The sequence below is a fragment of the Momordica charantia genome (genome assembly GCF_013281855.1).
Source record: "Momordica charantia cultivar OHB3-1 chromosome 4 unlocalized genomic scaffold, Mcharantia_2.0 BLBB01000004.1, whole genome shotgun sequence".
NCBI lineage: Eukaryota > Viridiplantae > Streptophyta > Magnoliopsida > Cucurbitales > Cucurbitaceae > Momordica > Momordica charantia.
In genome coordinates, this window is record NW_028275162.1 from 26,376,838 (window position 1) to 26,398,025 (window position 21,188).

Genomic DNA, 21,188 nt, shown 5'->3' on the forward strand with positions numbered 1-21,188 from the left:
CAACACTATCTTCTGCCAATTTCGCTAAAATCTAATAGCACATTTAGCATAAAGTTGAAAAGGGCCCATAAAGATATATAAAACTATTCTCAAAACATTAAAAAAAAAAAAAAAAAAAAAAAGAGTTAGCATACTCTTACTTTATGTGAGCATAATATATTCTTAAATTGAATCAGCATTGATGTAAATCTGTTTAAGGGAGACAAACAGTCGAATCCAAAACCAAGAGATTCAAAATAAAAAGTAATATGGTACAAGAACATGAGCCTTCTGCATCAACTATTCAGAAAAGTAGTAATATGGTTCAACTTTTCAACACGTCTCTTTTATGTTTGTTACAAACAAATTTTGTAATTATCCTTAGTCTCTTACTTAGTTTCCCAGGTTCCTGTACTTTATTTTTTCTTCTATCTCTACACGTATTCTTTCATTTATCCGAATGAACGCTTGATTTCTCATGTACATCGAACCGACCGAGGTTTCAGAGTACATCCACAAAGTTCAAAAATAACTGAATCAAGGAGAAAGGAAATCAAAGAAGTTCTTCCTCTCTTCCTAAAGAAACAGCAGTTAGAATTCAGCCCTCTAAATCATTAGTCTCAAGTAAGACAGATGAGTATGATTATCGATAACAACGATCATGTAATCGTGTTCATCCCTATTGCTCGAGTCTTATCGATCTCAGTTGGTACTTTGAACCATTCTAATCACAATTCACAATCATAAAAAGCAGCCAACAAGAAAAGGCCAACAAAAGATTTAATAGCCAGATCTCATGTGCCAACCAGGTCTTTAGTCAAGCTAAAATCACATGGATCTGCTAAATGATAGATGTGATATGCCAGGCAGCCAATACCCCACATTCAAAAGTTCAACATATCATCATATCAGTATCAGCCAAGCCACAAGGGACCGAATTCAGGAACAGAAATTAGAAGCAAGAACAATAATGAAGCAGAACCGTTTACTAATTAATAATCCAGTGATATATTTGTTGCTTGCAGTTCTATAAGAATGGAAATTGGATAAACTGGCTGCCCATATAATTGATACTGCAAATACACAGGAATTTAGTGTGATGTTACAAAGATGTGTATTAATTTTTGTCTGCATTATGCAGCAAGGACACTTTGGAGAACTCAACCAAAATTATGTGTCTTGTGGCTTGTTAGGTTTTGAAAGACTCTCGAGGCTTACAATTTGCTTAGCTTTTTCTTAATAGAAAAGAAAACCGTTGCATTAAGAGAAGAAAAAAGAAACAGCCCCAAGGAGCAGCCCAATGGGCAAGGGTTTGAGATCACTTATCATATTGGCATAGAAGTCTAAAATTTGAATTTAATAACAAAAATCTTTAATGTCCCGGGACCTTTGGAACAAAACTACGACTGTTATAAAAAAAAATAAAGATGAAAAAGAATACAAGAGCAGGCCATAGACCATACAAAAACACAGGCCAAGGCCCGCAAGAAGGCCTCCAAAGGGAAAATAACAACTTAAAAGAAAGGAATTTCAGATTGGAGAATATCTTCTTCAGTTCTAATATAGTGCAACAAGACTCACTAGGAACGAAAGTCACCCAAAAAACTACAGAAATCTCCACCATATCTCCTTTGCTAATGGACACCTCTAAAGAATATGACAGATCCTTGGATGGCAGCCTATAAATAAACCAAAGAGGAGGATTACAGATAGTAGAGGCATATAATTCCTTCTTCTGAGGTCAGAGTTTTAAATTCCCACATCCTACAAGAAACTAGGAGTTAGAACAAGAATCAAATTTTGTCTTGATTAATGGACAAAAATCCCCATTGGATGGCAATCAATTGCAGAGTGTAGAATGGACGGTTTCTGAATTGTAGAGTAAACCGAACCCAAAGCAAACTAGTATGACAAAAATTGAAAAATCAAGTGTTGTTAAACAAATATATTGGTTTGGTAGAAGAAGAAAATTAAGGGCGACCTTAGATATCATCAGTTTGTGTAGACTGTAGCATATCGATGATTCCTCAGTCTCAGAGCTGCTCCCTCATCCGCAGCTTCTCATATTTGTTGTTCTTCTTCATCTTCAGTGTCAGCCCAAGCCATCCGCGAATCATCCGCCTCAGATGGAGCGGACCCAATTGTAAAATTGGGTTTTCGTAAAAGAAATGTGAGAGAATTGGCAATGGGCCGAGTTCTCTTAGTTTGATGAACAGAGGATACTCCAACAGTCCAACTTAACTTCGCGGGACCTTTTCTGAAAAAAAAAAATTGAAGTTAGAAAAAGTAACAAAATTAAGGTAGTTTTTGGAAGTAATGAATCGTGGGTCGTAATCACGATTTAAATAAATCATGGCAAAATTTTACAATTCCAAATTCCAAAGGTAAATCACGACTCTTTGCATATGTTTATATCGAATTTAAAGCACATGATTGCTAGTGATAGATGGTGATACGCTTATACTCATGGAAAAAATAGGATAAGAATAAATAGAAAATAAGTAAGGAACTAAAACCACGTACGGTCAACCAAAAACAAAGTCGACCAAGTGAAAATTACAAGAACCCTACGAATTCTTTTTCCGACTCCAATTACAAAAAATATTTTCCGGTTATTTAAACTGTTTCAGTTGGAATGATTAGAATTCAAAGTCCCGTGCCTCTGCGCACTCGGATCACATCACTTCTCGATGGTTGTGATTGGTGACTTGGTGGTGGTACAGGCCTTGGCATTTTGCATGTTAGGGAGAGAAAATGTTAGATGAGGAGAGAGAGATCTTTTATGATCGAAAGAGAGAGTGGTGTAGGCATGTAAGAGAGAGGGTATAATTCTGGTTTTGCATGCATGAGAGAGAGTCAGAGAGATCAGTTGACGCATGTTAGAGAGAGAGAGTAGTAGTCTTCTTGTCATCGTATATATGGCATAGAGAGAGAGAATTATTGGATAAGGGAAGACCTTAATTATTTGCATGTTAAGAGAGAAATGGATAATATTGAGTCAAGAAATGATGAAAGAATTGATCATATCTCTTGTTCGGGCTTGATACGTGGAGAATGGAGAGAGGTCGGAAGATCAAGTCTGATATGGAGGCTACCTAAAGAGGGTTTGACCTTCGTACCTAGTTGCAAAAGACATTGAAATTTCTCCCTTGACTTTAGTCACCTGACAACTCGACCTTCAAGACGACATGAATAACGGTTCGTCAGACCTCACTTCTGCACCTGGTATCACATTCTAACTCAGTCTTCATATCTAAGTCCAACTTAAATTGACTTGAACGTCGGAGTGTTTGCCTCTTATATACAGGTTTTTCTCTGCCAGCAAGACTAAAGCTCTTCCCAATTAATTTCTTCGACCAAGTGCAACCTAGCCTTGACCAATTTTACTGTACAAACATCTCTATTTGTAGTTTAATATCCTCATCTAATTAATAGTTTATAATATATAGACCGACAATATATATACACTCATTATACATGCATCACTCCCATAAAAACTAAAAAATGACCATAGTTATAATAATGTTAAATAGTCAAATAAGAAGGAAAGAAGTTACGATTACATACAATGATTTTACTAGAAAATGTAGAGCATTCAAGAATTTTTTTTTTCTTTTTGACATCTAGAACATTCAAGATGTTGATGCTATTATCCGCGTGTCTATATAGTTTGCACTTCGACTAATCACGGACAAGGAAACTCGTATGATATTAAATCCTACGTAGATGACCACCATGATTTAAACTCATCTCCTCTAAATTGTTTGTTATTTACATTGATCTTTATTGACCACTAGATCATCTTTTGATAGTCAGATATTTTAGACGTCTGAAGATGAAATTATAATCTTTAGAAATGAATAAATTAATAGGAGGATGCTAAAACAAAATTTCGTTCCCACCGGCCATCATTGTGACCCAAATTAAAGTTAGAACCAAAAAGCAAAAAGCAAAATAAAATAATTCCTATACATCCACATTTAAAGTAAATAAAAAGAGTTTTAATAAATTTCTATTTGTAGCTAGCTGTCTTCGAAATTTCAAATTGGCATCCCCCTATTTAGAAAATAAAAAGAATATAATTGGTGATCACATTATTATATACTGCCCCTTTATAATTAAAACGTAGACAAATCAACAATCAACATATGGAAAAAGCCTATGGCCGACTTCAAAAGAAAGAAAAAGAGAAAAAAAAAGGGTTACGTTTAGGCATATGATATGATTATAAATTAAAAGAAGAGACAAGTGCAATCATGATTCGCCTCCCATACGTGCAATATGAACCATCATTAACAAAAACATCAACAAATGCTGTCACATTTCAAAAAAAAAAAAAAATTGCCCTCAATAATTATGATTTATGGGTGTTTGATTTAGCGGGTTAGATTTATATAATTAATTTGGATTTTATTAACTTTAAACCAAACTTATTACGAGCTCCTAAAACTATTCTCATTCATTTGCACAATTCAATCACAAAATGTACAAATTTAGATTATGCGAATAAAAATATATGCATATAGTCCAAAGTGGGACATAAAAATTGGTGTATTTTTCTATTCAACTCACCGTATTAGCATCGCGTAAGTTAGTATATAGTACTTGAGAAAGAGATAAATAAATCAATATGTCAAAGATAATTAAGCTTTAAAAATATTATAAACTCAACTAAAATTTATTTAATGGTTACATCAGAGTTAATATTCAATTAGTTGTTTAATTAACTAACGAATATTATTAAAGGTGAGTTTGTCGTACCTATCTTTCTAAAAGTCACTTTTTACGTATTATAAACGACAAGCGTGCCAATCACTTTAAAGTTACTATTTAGATAATTATATATTCGCATTTCTTCAAAATGAGATTTTCTCGTTGTTTAAAATAACTTATTATAAAAGCTATACTAATTAAACAGATTGTAATAGCAAATTTTTCAAAAGTATTTACTTTTTTCTTTGAAAAGCACTAGGAATTTTTGAAACATGATTATTGCAGTAAGAATTGATGTCCAGCAAATCACAACTTTGGAAAGAAAAAAAGCAATGAATATATGAAATACAATTAAAGAGAAGGTCCCAACCAAACCCCAATCGCACGTGTGCATCATGTGTTGTGTCCCCTCAGCCTCTTTTGTTGGCCCATGGGATATGGGACTTTCTCTTTGCTGTCTTCAAAAGAAGAGGATTTCAATTATGAAGAGCTGCTTAAAAAGAATCCACAAATGCCAACATCACCATCAACAACACCAAAAAAAAAAAAAAAAAAAAACTAATATTTCAATTTAATCTATGATGTTTTAATACATTTTTCCATTTAATATCTCACTATCGACATAAACGTTTAAATTGGTTAATGAATTGACATAAATTTAAAATAGGAAAAAATGTTATTTTAAGACAAGAAAACTTCTAAAAGAATGAGTAGAAATTTATTGATTTCTTCTATTAATGACATTATTTTCTCTCTATTATATTTTCATCCATTTCACCAAATATATTGTCAGGAACCCATATTAATATTTTCAATGGTGAGGAAATAAATTGAAAATTATTAAAATTAAAAAAAAAACAAGGACTAAAACATATATATCTAGTAAAAAAAAAGATATATAAAACTTTTGATATATATACTTCGGCTTCTATCCCTCTAAAAGTGGTTGAAATTTCAAAAGCTTGTGTTCTTTCTTTAGGGAACATTTTGCATTTTTTTTTTTATAATTGATGCTTTGGCTTTTCACTACCAAAAAAATCAACCAAAGTGTCGAAACTCCCATAAAAGGGCGTGTGAAGATTGGATAAAATGTTTTAGAGTGTTGAAAATATTTAATAGAAACAAATTTGGAGATGCTTTTTATTCGACTAAGTTAGGTAAGTGTATTCATCAAACATACATATATTCAAATTATTAAAATTCTGAACATTAAAAATTAAAAATTAAAAATTCTCTTACCAGAACAAGCTCACTTATGATCATTAAAACGAGATCCTAACATTTTAAATGTATTTGTTTCTATTACTTTTTTGACTCTGTACTTATCTCTATCACAATGTTTATTTTAGTTTTATCATATTGTAAAATTCATTAACATATATATATATATATATATATATATATTAAACTCAAACACACGTCCGGATCTTATTGGGATTCCATTCTATATAAAGAGAAAGAAAAGGGGACAAAAGTACCCAGTGGAAGAGAGGATCCTGAGTTTGTAAACGCCATGGAATTAGTTGCTGCAGCTGCAAGTTTGAGCCCGGCCACCATTTTGGTGATAGCTTTGAGCTTGGCAATGGCCGCAATCATCTCCCACTCTCTTCTGAAACTCTCTGTAATAAAGGCAGCACAAAATTACCCTAATTTGCCTCCTGGCTCCATGGGCTTCCCATTCCTTGGACAGACTCTCGGCCTTCTCAAGCCCCATCCTTCAAACTCCATTGGAACCTTCCTCCACCATCATTGCTCCAGGTAAACCTCCAACGCTGATTAAATTTATCTAAAACTTAAGTTTTGGACTATCATTTTTAAATTCCTGTAATAGAATTTCCTCTCCAAATTTTCAAGTCACTGAAAAAAATGACATTTAGTGACAAGTATATCTTGCGTCCAATCAGCGAAGAAAAAAAAATGACACAAGAATAGTCGCGAGAGCAGTATTGCTATTGATCTTCCAGTCGCGTTGCAAATTTTGGTGAGTGCGCCCTTATTTTGGAATGGGCGCGGTCAACCACTGCGATAGATTACTTTCGTTGTTTCACTTTTTCGTCGCATCTAGAGTAACAAATAAATATTTTCGTCGCTTAAAAAGTGACGTTTTTTCTTCCAGTTGCTATACTAGCAACAAATTGATATTTTCATCGCTTATTTAGTGACGAATTCTATTTTCGTCTGTAGATTTCGTCGTGGAACAACAACTTTCTTGCAGTGAGTTTTTTAAGTGAGGGGAGTAGCATACACTAAAATGAGATTGTTAAAGTTTCTTATATTTTCATAGAGAGATTTTTTTGGACACAGATGTTAGTTTGTTGGATTTTGAAACTATATCAATATTGATTTTTTAGCTATCAGTTTTAAATTCCTGTCGTATCATTTCCTCCCCAAATTTTTAAGTCTTTTTGTAAGGGAAGTAGCATGGACTAAAATGAGATTGTTAAGGTTGTTTATCTTTTCAAACTGAGATCTTTTATCTGACACCCAGACGTTAGTTGACTGGACTTTGACATCCTATAAATATTTACGAAATTTCATATCAAAATCAATCGTTTAAAGTTGTTAAGTTGTTGGGTTGTTTGCAGGTACGGGAAGGTTTTCAAGTCTCATCTATTCGGGTGGCCGGCGATAGTGTCGTGCGATCAAGAGCTGAATATGTTCATTCTTCAGAACGACGACAAACTTTTCAAAGTGAGTTATCCGAAGGCGATGCATGGCATTCTCGGCACCAATTCGCTGATTATTGCCGCCGGAGACACCCACCGGAAGCTCAGAAACGTCGTCGTTAGCTTCATCGGCTGGTGCAAATCCAGACCCAGTTTCCTTCACTGCGTCCACAACCTCACTATATCTTTGATGGACTCATGGCGATCCCAAAACCAAGTGTTCTTTTGCAAAGAAGTCAAGATGGTAAAACTACTCGTCTATTTCTTTATTTTGTCTTCAAACTGTTTTTGAAATTGATCCAGTAACATTCTATTTTTTATTTTTGAAGAAATATATTGTTTGGTAACTATTTTTTATTTCTCTATCTTTATTTTTAAAAGGAATAAACGTTTTCAAAATTAAGTAAAAATTTTAGAAACAACAAAATCAAATTTATTATTATTATTTACAGTTTCTAGTCTTTTTCAATACATTAATAAAAATTTACTTATAAGATGTGAGATAGATACAAATTTTGAATAATTAATTTATAAAAAATTAATTTTCATCGTATATAAATTTTACTTTTCTAATTTAAAATTTTAGAAAGAAAAACAACAAATAGTTATCAAACATGTTTTTGTTTCTGTTTTTGTTTCTTCTTCTTCATAAGAAGGAAAATAAGAGATAGAGAAACATTTAGTAAACATATAGTTTTATTTCTATTCATTAGAAACAGTTATTAAATGGACCTTAAAAAACTAAAAAATAAAATGGTTATCGAATAGTCTTAAAAATTATGACTATGTGTTTTGAATTTATAAATTTCATTGTAATTAATTTTCATTCCATATGCAAAGTAGAAATCTGTGTCAGTGTTTTTACCTATATTATTTTTCAGTTTGCTCTTAGCATTATGGTGAAGGAACTTCTGGGCATTGAAGCGAAAGAGGCGATAGGATCAAAAATATTGGAAGAGTTCGAAAAGTACATGAAAGGCTTTGTTTCTTTGCCTATAAATCTCCCCGGGACAGCATATTCTAATGCTGTCAAGGTTCTATTATCTCCTAATCCTTTTCGTACTTTCAATAGTACATATTGTATAACTGTCAGCTACATTATTATCTGAACCGTTACGTTATATGCTGTTGATTAGGCTAGGGAGAGGCTTTCCTGCATGGTAAAAGAGATGATGAGGGAGAGAAAAAGGAGGGGAATGGTGGTGGGGGCTGATGAGGACTTTCTACAAGTCATAATGTCAAATTGGAAGCTTAATGATGAAGAGATTGTGAGTGTTGTGTTGGACATATTGCTTGGAGGTTATGAGACAACAGCTACCCTTATGGGATTGATTGTCTATTTTCTTGCACATTCACCTCCCAATGTTCTTGCAAAGTTAAAGGTATATCAAAAAAAAAAAAACCTATTATTTATTGTCACATTATAATTATTATACTCTCGTGATCGTTAGATGTATGACTTTTCTTTTCTAGTATGAATATATTGTATCGCAGATACCCAAATTAATTAATCTTGATAAATGATGGTGCAGGAAGAACATGAAGCAATAAGAATCCGTAAAAGGAATGGTGAAAGTCTCAACTTGGAAGATTACAAACAAATGGAGTTCACAAACAATGTAAAGATTTCTAAATAGTTTTTTCCAATTAAAAAACAATTTCAAGATAAAGCATTCTATTTTCAACTAATTTTCTAAAATATATATAGACCCGAACAAATGGAGTGCACCCATTAATTATAAGTTCTTTTACCCTATAGTTTTGAACTATATATTATGCTGATATATATAAAACCTAATGGAAGGCTGCAACATAATATATATATTTAGGTGATGTTTGAAGCCATGAGATGTGGGAATGTGGTCAAATTTTTGCACAGGGAAGCGGTTAAAGATGTCAAGTTCAAAGGTAGGTCTGATCTTAATTATCTCCATTGTATATAATATTATCTAATTAGGTTGTAGAAATAAAATTTGATATATATATGTGGTGTAGAAATTGTGATACCCTCTGGATGGAAAGTTCATCCAGTTTTCTCAGCAGTTCATCTCGATCCAGCCCTTCATCCAAATCCTCAACAATTCAATCCTTGGAGATGGACGGTAAGCAATTCTTCTTTTAATCCCTATAACCACCCCATGTGTGAACATATATTTACTAGATAAAAAATGATATGATAATAATAATAGAATTTAGAGTTCATTTTAGGAGTACTTTTAATTGTTCGGTTTGGATTATCGTTGATATATTTAATTTGACGAAGAAACATGAGTTTTGTATATTCTTGTCAATACCACTAAAGAACAAACGAGGCCTGAATGAGTACAAAATAGTTCTAAGATAATGTATTTAGTCGATTTAGAATTATTTTTCAAAATGCTAAAAAGCATAAAAGAATGGTGTTCGGTGTTCAACTCATATTTAATTTATCTGCCCTAAGTTTTTTTTTTTTCACTCAACTTTCTCTTCACTTTATATGCAAACATATATCACTCTTTTTAGTCACAAACTATTTGACTTTGTGGTGTGTTTTGGGTTTTAGGATGATAAAGAAATGGGCAAAAAAGTGACACCATTTGGTGGAGGGCCAAGGCTTTGTCCAGGGGTTGAGCTTGCCAAACTAGAGATTTCTTTCTTCCTCCATCATCTTGTCCTTAATTATAGGTCAGTTTTTAACCAAAAAAAAAAACTTTTCATTTGAAAATTATTTGAAACTAAAACATGTTTCATTTAGGTGGAAGACAAGAGCAGATGAATGTCCACTAGCTTACCCATATGTTCAATTTAAAAGGGACTTGTTGTTGGAGATTGAGCCCTGCAGCTGCTGATCATCAAATGAGAGACTGGTTTTTAAATGAAACTTTATTGTAAAATATTATGTCCTAAGCTTTTGTGAAATATAGTATAATCTCTGTTGTATTGTAACGGTATATGGTGTCCACACACCAAAGCTTGGAATATATATGTCAAATTAATGGCTTATTTTTAGTTCTACACCATTTTCCCTTTTAGCATAGTTCTTTGATGTGAAACATAATAAAAACCTTTTAATTTGAATACGCAACACTATAGAAATAAAATCATTTGAGTTTGTTTGGGGTGGAAAAATCCTATTGCCACGTGGAGGACGAGGATTTGTCACTAAAGAAAGATCTGATAGAACAAACTTATGGAGCTCCATCTCGGAACCTTCCGAGGTGGAAGACTCGCCATTTCCTATCAAGCATCAACTCGTTGTTTTCGGGAAAGTATCCGAGTTCGATCTGCTAGTGTCCGACACGTCCAACCTCAAATCTGATCAAGGTAACCGCATGACGCAACCCTTATCGAAACCTAAACCTATAAATAGAGGGCCTCATTTTACCATCAGTACTGAATTTCTCCTCGAACTTAATATTGAGTCTGAGCTGCTTACTGACTTGAGTGTCGAAGATTTTGTCCTCTTGTGCAGGTCTTCCCTTTGAGTTTCAGGTCGGAGCTGGAACCGAATTCGAGTTAATTTGAGGTTGTGCAATTTCTTGCATAAACATAGTTATATTTGAACATACAAAAAATGTTGAACCTATTTTAAGGTATAAACAAGGGAGGTAATAGTCTAAGGTCCCAATTCTATAAAGTCTTATATTTTTCTTAAGTATATATATTTTTTTAATTTTCAATTATTAATGTAATTTGTAGTATAAAATAATATATTTTCCATACTTTTTTATAATATTAAAAATATGAACTAATAGTATATATAATTATTTTTAAAAAACTTCATTTAAATTCAAATCCATTTACTTTTATCTCTTCTTGCACCGTTGAGACCTTTAAAAAAATTTTATTAAAAAAATGGCCTTTCAAGTTTTCTTTTAAAACAAATACAACCATTAATATAATCCCTTACAATTCAACCATCAACATTGATTCAAAGGTTCAGAATTTAAAAAATATTGGTTCAAATTTCAAGTTAATCACTTACCTAAAATTTAATATTTTAAAATTATCTCAAAAATTTTATTAGATATAGTATATTTGAGTAATTTAGGCAGTAAGAAGTCTTTGGTCTGTTGGCTAATATAGGTGGGTAAGAATTCGAACCGAACCGGGTCGAAATAATTAATAGCATTAAAGCGAACCGATATCTTTCGGTTCGGATTTTGGTTTTAACCGAAACCAAATAGGTTTCTTTCTGACTTGGGCGCCACACGACCACCCCTCTCTCTCTGTGAACGACCACCGGCGGCCACCCTTCTCTCTCTGTGAACGACCACCGGCGGACGACGATCTCGACCCACCACCGGTTCTGGCCATTTAGGTCTGAAACCGTCCAAAGAAAACTGTTTGGATTTCTTCTGTACCATTTTTGAGGTACCATTATTTTACGAACTACTAAGATTTGTCTTTTTTTTTATTCGCTTTGAGCTGATGAAATTCAAAATTGTTTGGGATATCTTTGCTACTTTTGCGTTTCTTAGAACATCTGTTTAGTTCTGTGAGTTCGAAGCAACTTGTCTGTGTGAAACTGCAAAAAAGGAACTTTGTTTAAAATTTTCACAGTGATGAGGTGATCCTAGTCTATTCACTTACTGTAATGGCTAGCTTACTCTGTTTTTTCCTATTTTATAAGTTTCTGAGAATTGTTGAGAAAATGTGGAGTATTAAAGTTGGGAGTTAGAGATTTTTGAGTTTGGATGTGAAAGAAGGATCTTAGTTTTGTGGAATTTGATTTCAATTTCTCTTGTTTGATTGAATTTTGAATTTTGAAATTATGAGGGCCGGTTTGGTGACATTTCCATTTCTTGTTCCTATTTCCTCTTTTTAATAAAGAAAAAGGGGATTGCATGGTCCCAATACCTATAGATTCAAGAATGTTAAAACAATTTTCCTGTGAGAGATTAAATTAAAAATGGGAACAAGAAACAAGAAACTTATTTTTTGTTGTTTCATTTTGAGAATATTTCTAAAAGAAATGGAAACAATAAACATAAATAGTTGTAAAATGGATTTTATAATAAAATTGTAAAACGGGCTTTAGTTTCTTGGGTTTTGTTGTTTTTCTTAATCAAGGGGTGTAGTTTTTTAGTAGGTTTAATTTTATCTTTGATTAATTCACAGATGACTTCGTCTATTTCTGTTCTGCACTATTAGTCTACTCTTGTTCTGCTAGACATACATGCAGTAAACAAACTTGATAGTAGAATTGGATTCTTTACTAGTCATTTTAATTAGCGAATTTGTTAGATTAGTAAACCTAGAAGTGAAATAATGAAGATAGTTTGTGTGGTGTGAGTAACTCGTGTGTACAACGATAGAGCTCTGATGTTAATCTTATTTTTCTTATAGCAGCAATGCTATTTTAATATTGCAATTGTTATTTGAGGTTTTTAATCTCATCTTGTAGTAAGTATGCCCAAGGAGGAGATCTGTGAAGTTAATTTAACGACTGATCTCAGCCCAGAATCTAGTAAGAAAAGAGCAAAAAGAAGTAAAAACAAAAAGAAGCAGTTGTTGACTGAAGGTGTAGATGTCATGAAAATGAAAGAAGTAAGATCTGTTCAGGTGGAGGAAAGCAACATAAACTCTGATGGTGACAAAGTAAAAAAGAAGAAAAAAGGAAAGAAGAGTGCTAAACAATGTGTAGAAGAGAACTCTATCAAGGCTGAGGCAGGAGAAATTGAAAGTAAAGCAGAGAGTTCTATGAAAGAGGGTGGTCCTTTCTCTGATGGTGGAGGTGAGAAAGATGCAGCTTTTGAAAAGAAGCAAATTCCACTGGAGCATGCTGAGGATGCGAGGGCAGACAGTATTGTTAGAGAAAACTCTGGAGAGAAGATTCTAGAGTCTAACAATGGAAAATCAGATCAAAGGATAAAGAGGAAGAAACGGCTTTTGAAGGAATCTGCAAAAGCAAATATGTGTGGGATTTGTTACTTGAGCCGAGTTCCTCCACATATGGATCCATTGAAACTTCGACAGATCCTCTCACATTATGGGGAGATACAAAGAATTTATCTTGCACCCGAGGGTAATGAATAATAATGCATAATGTTTTCTTTGTCTAATTGTTTTTCTGTTGCTTCAAAATTTTGATTGCATATTTTTTCTTTCTTTAGCTCCATTGCTATCATTTTAGTTTAGATGTCCATGATCTAATTGAAGGTTACTTTTGTATTCATGTTCAGACGCTGCAAATCAAGTACAACGAAAGCGTGCAGGAGGGTTTCGAGGGCAATTATTTTCAGAAGGGTATACTCACACTCCTTAGTAACTTTTGTTTTTTTATTTTATTGAAGCATACTCTTGTCACTACTTGGCTTGTCGAAGGGCTTGGTTCTAGTTCCTGATGTAGTATTCTCCTTATACGTGCTCTATGCAGATGGGTTGAATTTACTGATAAAAGAGTTGCGAAGAAGGTTGCTACTATGTTAAATGGTGAACAAATAGGTAACTTTTTATTTAATATGTTCGTGTTTGTACCTGATATCCTAGCTTGATCCATGATTTCTTCTTTCACTTTGGAGGATGATTCATAATTAGCTTTTCAATGATGATAGACACTAAATTGGGATGTTCGATAATGCTCTATTCAGCTCAGAATAGTGAATTAGTTCTTCTGTGGCATGCATAACGTGCTTCATAGTCTATTTAATTGGGGTTATGAACATCTTAAAATATCATTATGTTCATAGTTGTTTTTCTCTACCTGTTGTGCATGTATTAGGAGGAAGGAAGAGGTCATCTTTCTACTATGATCTCTGGAATATCAAGTATTTGAGTAAATTCAAGTGGGATGATCTTACTGAAGAAACTGGTACACACCTCTAAGACTTGATCCTGCCCCATTCGCCATGTTGCTTACAAAACTGTTACTGATGTTGAACGTTTCTGCAGCTTACAAGCATGCTATACGGGAGCAGAAACTAGCTTTGGAAATTTCTGCCGCTAAGAGGGAGAGGGATTTCTATCTTTCTAAAGTTGATAAATCACGCGCATTGAATTCCATTGAAGAACGGCTGAAGAAGGTACATCTAACAAGCCTTATTGGCACATAACATATTACTATCTCAGCATGCATTCTTAACAAATTAGGACTCGTGGGGATTCTCCTATCCCAGCTGGGATTTGCTTTGGAAATTTGCTGTCAGTTGAGTTTGTTCCTCATAGTGTAGTATAAACTATAAGCGTTGTCCATGCTTTGGAAATATAAACATTGCCCTCTTTTTATATGGCCTACAGAAGCAGAAGTTGCGAGAAGATTCAGAAATGAGTTCTGAACCTGTTGTTTACCAGAAACTTCCAAAACTGATCCGCAACTTCCCACAAACACAACCAGTTGCAGATTCTGCAGTAGAAAACAAACAGAGACTGTCTAAAAATATCCTGGCTGGGGTAAGTGATAAGTTATCATATGATTTACCTATATTCTGTCTGTCAACTTATCAGATTTTACTCAGTTTATCATGTGAATGTGAAGTTCTTTTTAAAGGGTGAGTTTGATATGATTTTTAAATTGGTAAAAAGAGCTCTAAACCGCACTTCTCTAAACTTTCAAAACCTTTATGATATTTGATTACACCGTCATTTTAAAAGAAGTAATTTGAAGTGCTTTGCTTTAAAAGAAGTTCAATTATTTCATTTTTCTAAACTTACCCCAAATATATGCTAATAGCTTCATTTATCTTGCAATTTAAATATCTCTTCTTATCGATACATTTTGTAACCGAGATTTTGGGTAATGTCCTCTCTTCTGTAGGTGTTTGGAAGTTCGTAGTTAGTCCAATTTCCGAGTGGTATTAAAGACAAGTATGACGAGTGGTTTCTCGTGTAAGGGTTTAGGCAGGATCACCCAGTCTTTGGCGTATTCATTTGTTCATCTCAGACTCTAAAAGGGAAGAAAAAGGAATAGTTGTAGCACTGACATTTGTATTCGATAATTTTGAAAGTTTTGAATAGTTGTAGCACTGAAAAAGTGATTCTATACATGTTAAATTGTTGAAGTAGCATCCCTCGTAGAAAATATAGAGAGATATATTACTCACCCTTGATATTTTGTGTTAGTCAACTTGAACACTTTTCAAATATCAAAGGTTCGAACAACGAACAATGGTATGGTATGGTATGGTATATAATTCCAAAAGATAGAGAAATTAAATATAGATAAGAGAGGATTTGAATCAGAAATGATTTTGTAAAGGCATCAAATGTAAAAGAGAAAGAGGTCAACTTTAAGTATAGTTCAAAATATTAGGACACTTTTATTCGATCAGTTAATTAGAAGAAAAAAAAAGTTTGATGTATCCACAGAGCTACTTTGTATTTGATGGTTGTCTTGTTTTATTTGCATTAATTGATGGCTGAGTGTTGGACAATGGAAATTAAAGTCCTGCTTCCAAACTCCTACCAGAAAGTTATTTTATTCAATTATTTTTAATGCTCTCTGCCTCTCTCTCTCTCTCCTAACCATATTCAATTCGTAATAAAGCGAAGGAGTCAAAAATAAAAAGGGCACCGACAAGAGTTGCCGCCACTTTTTAATTTTGCAAAATACCAAAATTTATAAAAAGGTCTAATATACTTTTTAATGAACGATGATATTTCTGATTATGAGTTGTGTTGAAATACCAACGACATACCAATGTTATACTTGATAATTTTATTTATTGTGTGTTCAGTTTCTTTTATTGAACCGTGTTGCATTATGTACAAATATTAGATAAAGTGTATGCATTTTGTAATCTAAATGCATGTTTTCTATACTTGACATAAACGTTGATCTACTATAAATATACTTGATTTGTTTACATTAATTTACCTGATTATGCTAACGATGTACCTAATATGAACAAGGTATATATAAATATATTTGGTTTGAAATACTATTAATATACCTTATTTGATATATCATCGGTATATCTGGGTAAAATTGAAATAAGAAAAATCAAATTTCAAATATATTATATTTATATAACTCAAAACTTGATACTAAGCCAATATTACAAATTCTCCAAATAAAATTAGTTTTTTTTTTTTTGCTCAAAATGTTTTATAATTAAAACAGACTGCATCTCAAATCCCAAGAATTTTATTATTAGACATTTATTGTATTTAATAGGTCTCTAGCTAGGCTTCGTGTTGATTTTTTTTTTTTTTAATAATAAACAAGTTTAGAAACTAAGCCAATAATTACATTTAAGAATTGTTTCCAGACTACATTTTTAATGGCTATATTTCCTAGAGTAGCAATTCATTTCAAATCTAGTACTTTTATATAGGTCAAGTTATGTAAAGTGGATAGGTTTTGACTTCTATGAGTGGACGTGTTCAATTCATTAATGGATTTGGATATATTTTTTAAATCAAAAAGAAGAAAATAAACCTACGACTTTGTTACGAGGAAAGCTAAAATATTTTACTTTTTAAAATTTTTAAAAATAGATTATTATGTCAAACAATTTGTTTTCCTGTATACGATCCTTAAAAAGTCAAATGGTTATTGATTTAAAAAATGATTATATATATAAATTGTTTCAACAGAAATTGTAATAATATAATAACATGCATCAGAAATTTAAAGTTCATAAAAACCAAGTCTCATCTTCATCCAAAGATTACAAACCCTAAAGGAGAGAGAGTGAGAGAGGATCCATGGATGTTCAGTTAGAAACTGATTTACTAATTTACATTTTGCTGTTTGAAGCTGAAAACTAAACACAAAAGGAAGAACAAGAGGAAGAAGAAAATAAATAAATAAACTCCCATGGATCCAATTCTCCCCATTTTGGGTGAGAAATTAAAGAACCCTAATTTAAATCCTATTATATTGTGAAACCTTCACATTTATTTAATTTCACTCTTCAAATCTTTAATTTTATTTTTTACTTCAGTCAACCAATTTCACATAAAAATATATATATATATATATAGTTCTCACCGTTATTATTATTATTTTTTTAATGTAAAATCGTCGGTAGAAGATTGGCAAGAACTAAAATAATATATATTTTTTGATGTAAAATGTGAAGACTAAAATAAAATATTAAAGAAATTGAAAGAGGAAAGTAAAATAAATATTAAACTGTAAAGGATACTTCCCAGTTCCCATCCAAGCAGAGATCTGATAAATAAAACAGAATCAAAGAAAATAAAACACTAATTAAAGCTTTGATTAGTGATTACCATTAATTATAGGTTGGGAGAGAATATTTGGGAGCGAAGCTTTGAAGGGCGGCGCATTGCTTGTTGAGGTATTTGATGGAGCTGGGATTAACTTGAAGGAACAGATAATTTCCGGCGAAAAGATCTCCCAAATACGCTTCTCCGTCTTTGAATCTCTTGACCACCTTCGAAATGGAGCCTCTCATGGCTTTCACGAGCCGCGATTTCTTCCTCAGCAGCTTCCTGAGGCTAGGGATTTTGAGCTTCTTCAGCCTCCTCCTAATCGAAGCCCTTCCGACAATTCCGAACCTGATCCCTGATCGTCGCCTGGATCTTCCGAACGACTCCTCAAATTCGTCGCTGTATCTCAGCCTCCGGTACCGGAATTTGCCTGCGGACGCGGTTTCGGACTCCGCCATGGCGGTTTTGGGGAGAGAAATCGATCGGCGTGCTCTGAAGTAGAGTGAGAGAGAGCATTAATAGAGTGATGAGAGAGAGAGAAGTTGTTGGATGCATTAAATGGTTAGAACTATATATATTGTGGTGGTGGAGTTTTCTACTTTTTTCTTCCTTTTTTTTTCCTCCTTTTCTTTTTGTGTTTGATTTTGACTTCTACTCCAAAAATCAAACTCACATGCATCTTGTACAAATAAAGCTTTTTTGGATTCATCTTCACATCCATGTAAATGCAGTTGAATAACCAAATGTTGAATTCAAGAGAAGGTGGTATGGTCAATAATATTTATTATTTTAAATAATTTTAATGAGCTATTTTTCTTCATTCAATTATTAGTGATAAGAATCCACGCTAAAAATACTCTAATAAATTAGAGTATGATATAAAATTTATGTACCATTCTTGATTATGATTGTGGTCTAATGTAATTAGAGGATCCTAATGTATTATAAAAAATAAACGAAAGAAGTCAAAGTGAGCATAATTCAACGATAATTTATATATATCTCCAAGAGGTTGTGAGTTCGATCCCCACCACGTGTTGTACTAAAAAAACACGAAAGATTGGAATGATGGAAGGATTCACTTTGTTTAATTTTTAAAGTAATTTTGGTATTAAAAAATATTTAATATTTAGAGACATACCTTAGATGTAATTTTCATTTTTCAGGGTCAAAATTGACATAGGTGATGTTTTATGCAGTGATTTTAAATCTCAAGTTGCTTTAAATTATTCTTGCTTGATATCATGAAAAAAAATCCAAGAGCTTGGAGAAGGTGCAAAATAAGCTATATATAATCATACAATATATAATTTGGGATTTGAGCATTATTACAATTAAAAAGATATGAGATCTCTATCTATATTTTAAAAGGATATTTATATAAATATCATAAAATAAATACATATTTTTAATATACGATAGAGTTTCCAATTTTATAAAAAATAATATAATTCAAATTAAACTCAAACTCAAATAAAATCTCACACTATGAAAAAATCAAAACTATAGTCAAATTGATATATTTTTTTGCAGCATATCACTAGAAACATTGTTAACTCAACTCATATACTGTTCAAGACGTAACCAAAGTCAAACATAAGTAAGAAGTGAGAAAATTTTATCAAATTGATATTTTCATTAGTGAAATAAAGTCTAGCTCTGAAAATAATAAAAATTAATTAACATGATAAATAGTTATTTTAGAGCGAATTTTAAATGTGTGGATCACGATCATATGCCTCTCTTTTAAAAAAAAAAAAAACTAATCATATGCCTATGTTGACATATAAACTTTTTTTTCCTTGTGTAATGTTGACATAAACTTTTATGAGAATATGTATTATCCCTGGATTTGAAATCTTCCAAAGAATCATTTTCATTGTATTATTTTCCTATTCCAGGTGAATTTCTCTTCATTAGAGATTAATTAGATAGAATAAATGATATTTAATAAGAAGTAAATGAGAATCAATTAATTATTAAAATGAAGCATACAGAGGCCCACAGGACACAAGTAGTTCAATATCACGTCTTATGGTTTTCCATATTAATTGTTCACATTAGTATCAGCACCAACACTATTATAATGTCCTCGTATTTTTAGTAATTTCCAAGCCATAAAGTATTTGTCACGCATGGACATTTTAGAACTAATTTTTTGTTAACCTTCTTTTTTTTTTTAGTATAATTTGTGAGGTGGAAGTTCGAACTTATGACCTTTTGACATTTTATGTTAACCTTTTTAATTCGGAGTTGTGTGATTAATCCTATATTATTCAAACAGTGATTGCTGGGCTGATTTTTTGACCTTCAGATTCTTGATATTGTTTATGACGAGGGTGATAAAATTATCACCAACTTTATTTTATTAAAAAAATGTAAAGACGAGCTTTATTTTCTTCACTCCTCTTAAACAATGAACATAAAAAAAATAGTTATCCACAAATAAATAGGAAGATTATAAAATATGTTAATTGCAAACTATGTTTATGTCGGCATCTCTCAGGATCAGTTGAGTTCTTATGACTTTCTATTTAATTTGATTGTGTTAACTAAAGTTTAAAATTGAGTGAAAAATACAACTAAATGAGTAGATTTATGAGTAAATATTAAAAACGATTAGTAAAGTTTTACCAAAGTATAAGGATCAAATCAAAATTACGGAGACTAAATTAAAATTAATCTTGCCAACATTAATATATAACTCAGTGATGAAGACATTTATCTTGGATCAAGAGGTCGTGAAAGTTCTAATTCTCACCATAATATGTTGTATTAAAAATAAATAGATTAAATTAATCTCAAATTGTTGGTATAAATTGGAAAGTTCTTCTATCCCTCTTATTTTAGGTAGGCCATATCGATTGGGAACTACAAAAGTGATTAGCAATGACTAGTTGAGCTCAAGCATTAGGGTAATGATCGATCCATCAACTTGTTAGTTCTTTTTATGAGGCACAGACGGAAGTTAATTCCTGCCAATATGTATTTGTTTGGTTGTCTACCTTAACCCGAGTTGAATTTGTAAATGAAAGTGAAAGAATAAGCATAAAAAAAAACAATGACATTGATAAACTAATTAGGTATTAGAATTGTCCATCTTATTCTCAATAGAGTCCGAATATTTTTGTCGATAAATACTGCATATTTGATTCCACCCATAAATGTCGAAGACATGAACTTTTGAGGGAACTTTTGAGCAACATATTTGGAGGGAATTGGATTTTCTCTAAAAAAAAACTTTGAGGTCCAAATTTTTTTTTATGGGATGTTTAAGAAGTGAGTCCCAATAAACGATTGAGACCTTACATTAATTCCACGATAAAAAAAACTATAAAAATGAAGAAATTGAAACTTCAATCACAATTTTTATACTCTATTTTCCTGGAAATTTATGTCAAGCAGCCAAAGAAAGAGTCATAACTCATAATGGGCTTTTTTTTTCCCTTTAAAGTCACAATGGGTTTTGCTCAGATTCGGACTTTATCAACTCAAGAAATTGAAAGTTTGAAAAAAAAATCCATTTTCCCAAGAGGAAATTTCATTTTCTTTTTCCTGATAGATGGAGAGGTTGAGGCAGTGGTAAAATGTTCATGAAGTTTATCATTTATTTATTTTAGTTAATTGTTCATGCAGTTGATAGTTCCCAGAAAAATCCTCGTTTGAAATAGACTTAGGGTTGGAGTTTGAATTTTTCCCCCTTAATACTAGTCATGTGCTTACTTCAAATTT

The 21,188-nt window shown here is 32.3% G+C and overlaps 3 protein-coding genes and 1 long non-coding RNA gene across 5 annotated transcripts; 2 read left to right on the forward strand and 2 right to left on the reverse strand.

Moving 5' to 3' along the window:
- Positions 1–252: 252 nt before the first annotated feature.
- LOC148212076 (uncharacterized) lies at positions 253–2,554 on the reverse strand. 2 transcript variants are annotated; one of them, XR_015790365.1, is made up of 2 exons: positions 1,961–2,554; positions 253–1,658 (listed from the first exon to the last, which is right to left on the reverse strand). It is a non-coding gene; the product is annotated as an uncharacterized LOC148212076 (long non-coding RNA). The 2 variants fall into 2 exon arrangements; XR_015790366.1 differs by having other exon boundaries at positions 253–1,743.
- A 3,585-nt stretch (positions 2,555–6,139) lies between these two features.
- CYP724A1 (cytochrome P450, family 724, subfamily A, polypeptide 1) lies at positions 6,140–10,352 on the forward strand. The gene is made up of 9 exons (XM_022277830.2): positions 6,140–6,450; positions 7,278–7,602; positions 8,240–8,392; positions 8,495–8,740; positions 8,891–8,977; positions 9,188–9,266; positions 9,354–9,460; positions 9,901–10,022; positions 10,093–10,352. Exons 1-9 carry the CDS (start codon positions 6,206–6,208, stop codon positions 10,184–10,186), a joined length of 1,458 nt encoding a protein of 485 aa, XP_022133522.1. The 5' UTR covers positions 6,140–6,205; the 3' UTR covers positions 10,187–10,352.
- A 1,170-nt stretch (positions 10,353–11,522) lies between these two features.
- On the forward strand, positions 11,523–15,337 carry LOC111006727 (RNA-binding (RRM/RBD/RNP motifs) family protein). The gene is made up of 8 exons (XM_022278808.2): positions 11,523–11,711; positions 12,745–13,365; positions 13,523–13,586; positions 13,717–13,784; positions 14,062–14,151; positions 14,232–14,362; positions 14,577–14,729; positions 15,094–15,337. The coding sequence occupies exons 2-8, from the start codon at positions 12,750–12,752 to the stop codon at positions 15,109–15,111; spliced, it is 1,140 nt and encodes a 379-aa protein (XP_022134500.1). The 5' UTR covers positions 11,523–11,711; positions 12,745–12,749; the 3' UTR covers positions 15,112–15,337.
- Positions 15,338–16,896: 1,559 nt separating this feature from the next.
- On the reverse strand, positions 16,897–18,001 carry LOC111006144 (uncharacterized). Its single transcript, XM_088123249.1, has 2 exons — positions 17,517–18,001; positions 16,897–17,454 (listed from the first exon to the last, which is right to left on the reverse strand). The coding sequence occupies exon 1, from the start codon at positions 17,912–17,914 to the stop codon at positions 17,519–17,521; it is 396 nt and encodes a 131-aa protein (XP_087979375.1). The 5' UTR covers positions 17,915–18,001; the 3' UTR covers positions 16,897–17,454; positions 17,517–17,518.
- Positions 18,002–21,188: the final 3,187 nt, after the last annotated feature.

Coding starts and splice junctions, on each gene's coding strand:
- CYP724A1 (XM_022277830.2), top strand. CDS start 6,206: ATGGAATTAGTTGCTGCAGCTGCAAGTTTGAGCCCGGCCACCATTTTG. Junction 7,603..8,239: donor TTTGCAAAGAAGTCAAGATG/GTAAAACTACTC, acceptor ATTATTTTTCAG/TTTGCTCTTAGCATTATGGT. Junction 8,393..8,494: donor CATATTCTAATGCTGTCAAG/GTTCTATTATCT, acceptor GCTGTTGATTAG/GCTAGGGAGAGGCTTTCCTG.
- LOC111006727 (XM_022278808.2), top strand. CDS start 12,750: ATGCCCAAGGAGGAGATCTGTGAAGTTAATTTAACGACTGATCTCAGC. Junction 13,587..13,716: donor GGGCAATTATTTTCAGAAGG/GTATACTCACAC, acceptor TGCTCTATGCAG/ATGGGTTGAATTTACTGATA. Junction 13,785..14,061: donor GTTAAATGGTGAACAAATAG/GTAACTTTTTAT, acceptor TGCATGTATTAG/GAGGAAGGAAGAGGTCATCT.
- LOC111006144 (XM_088123249.1), bottom strand. CDS start 17,914: ATGGCGGAGTCCGAAACCGCGTCCGCAGGCAAATTCCGGTACCGGAGG.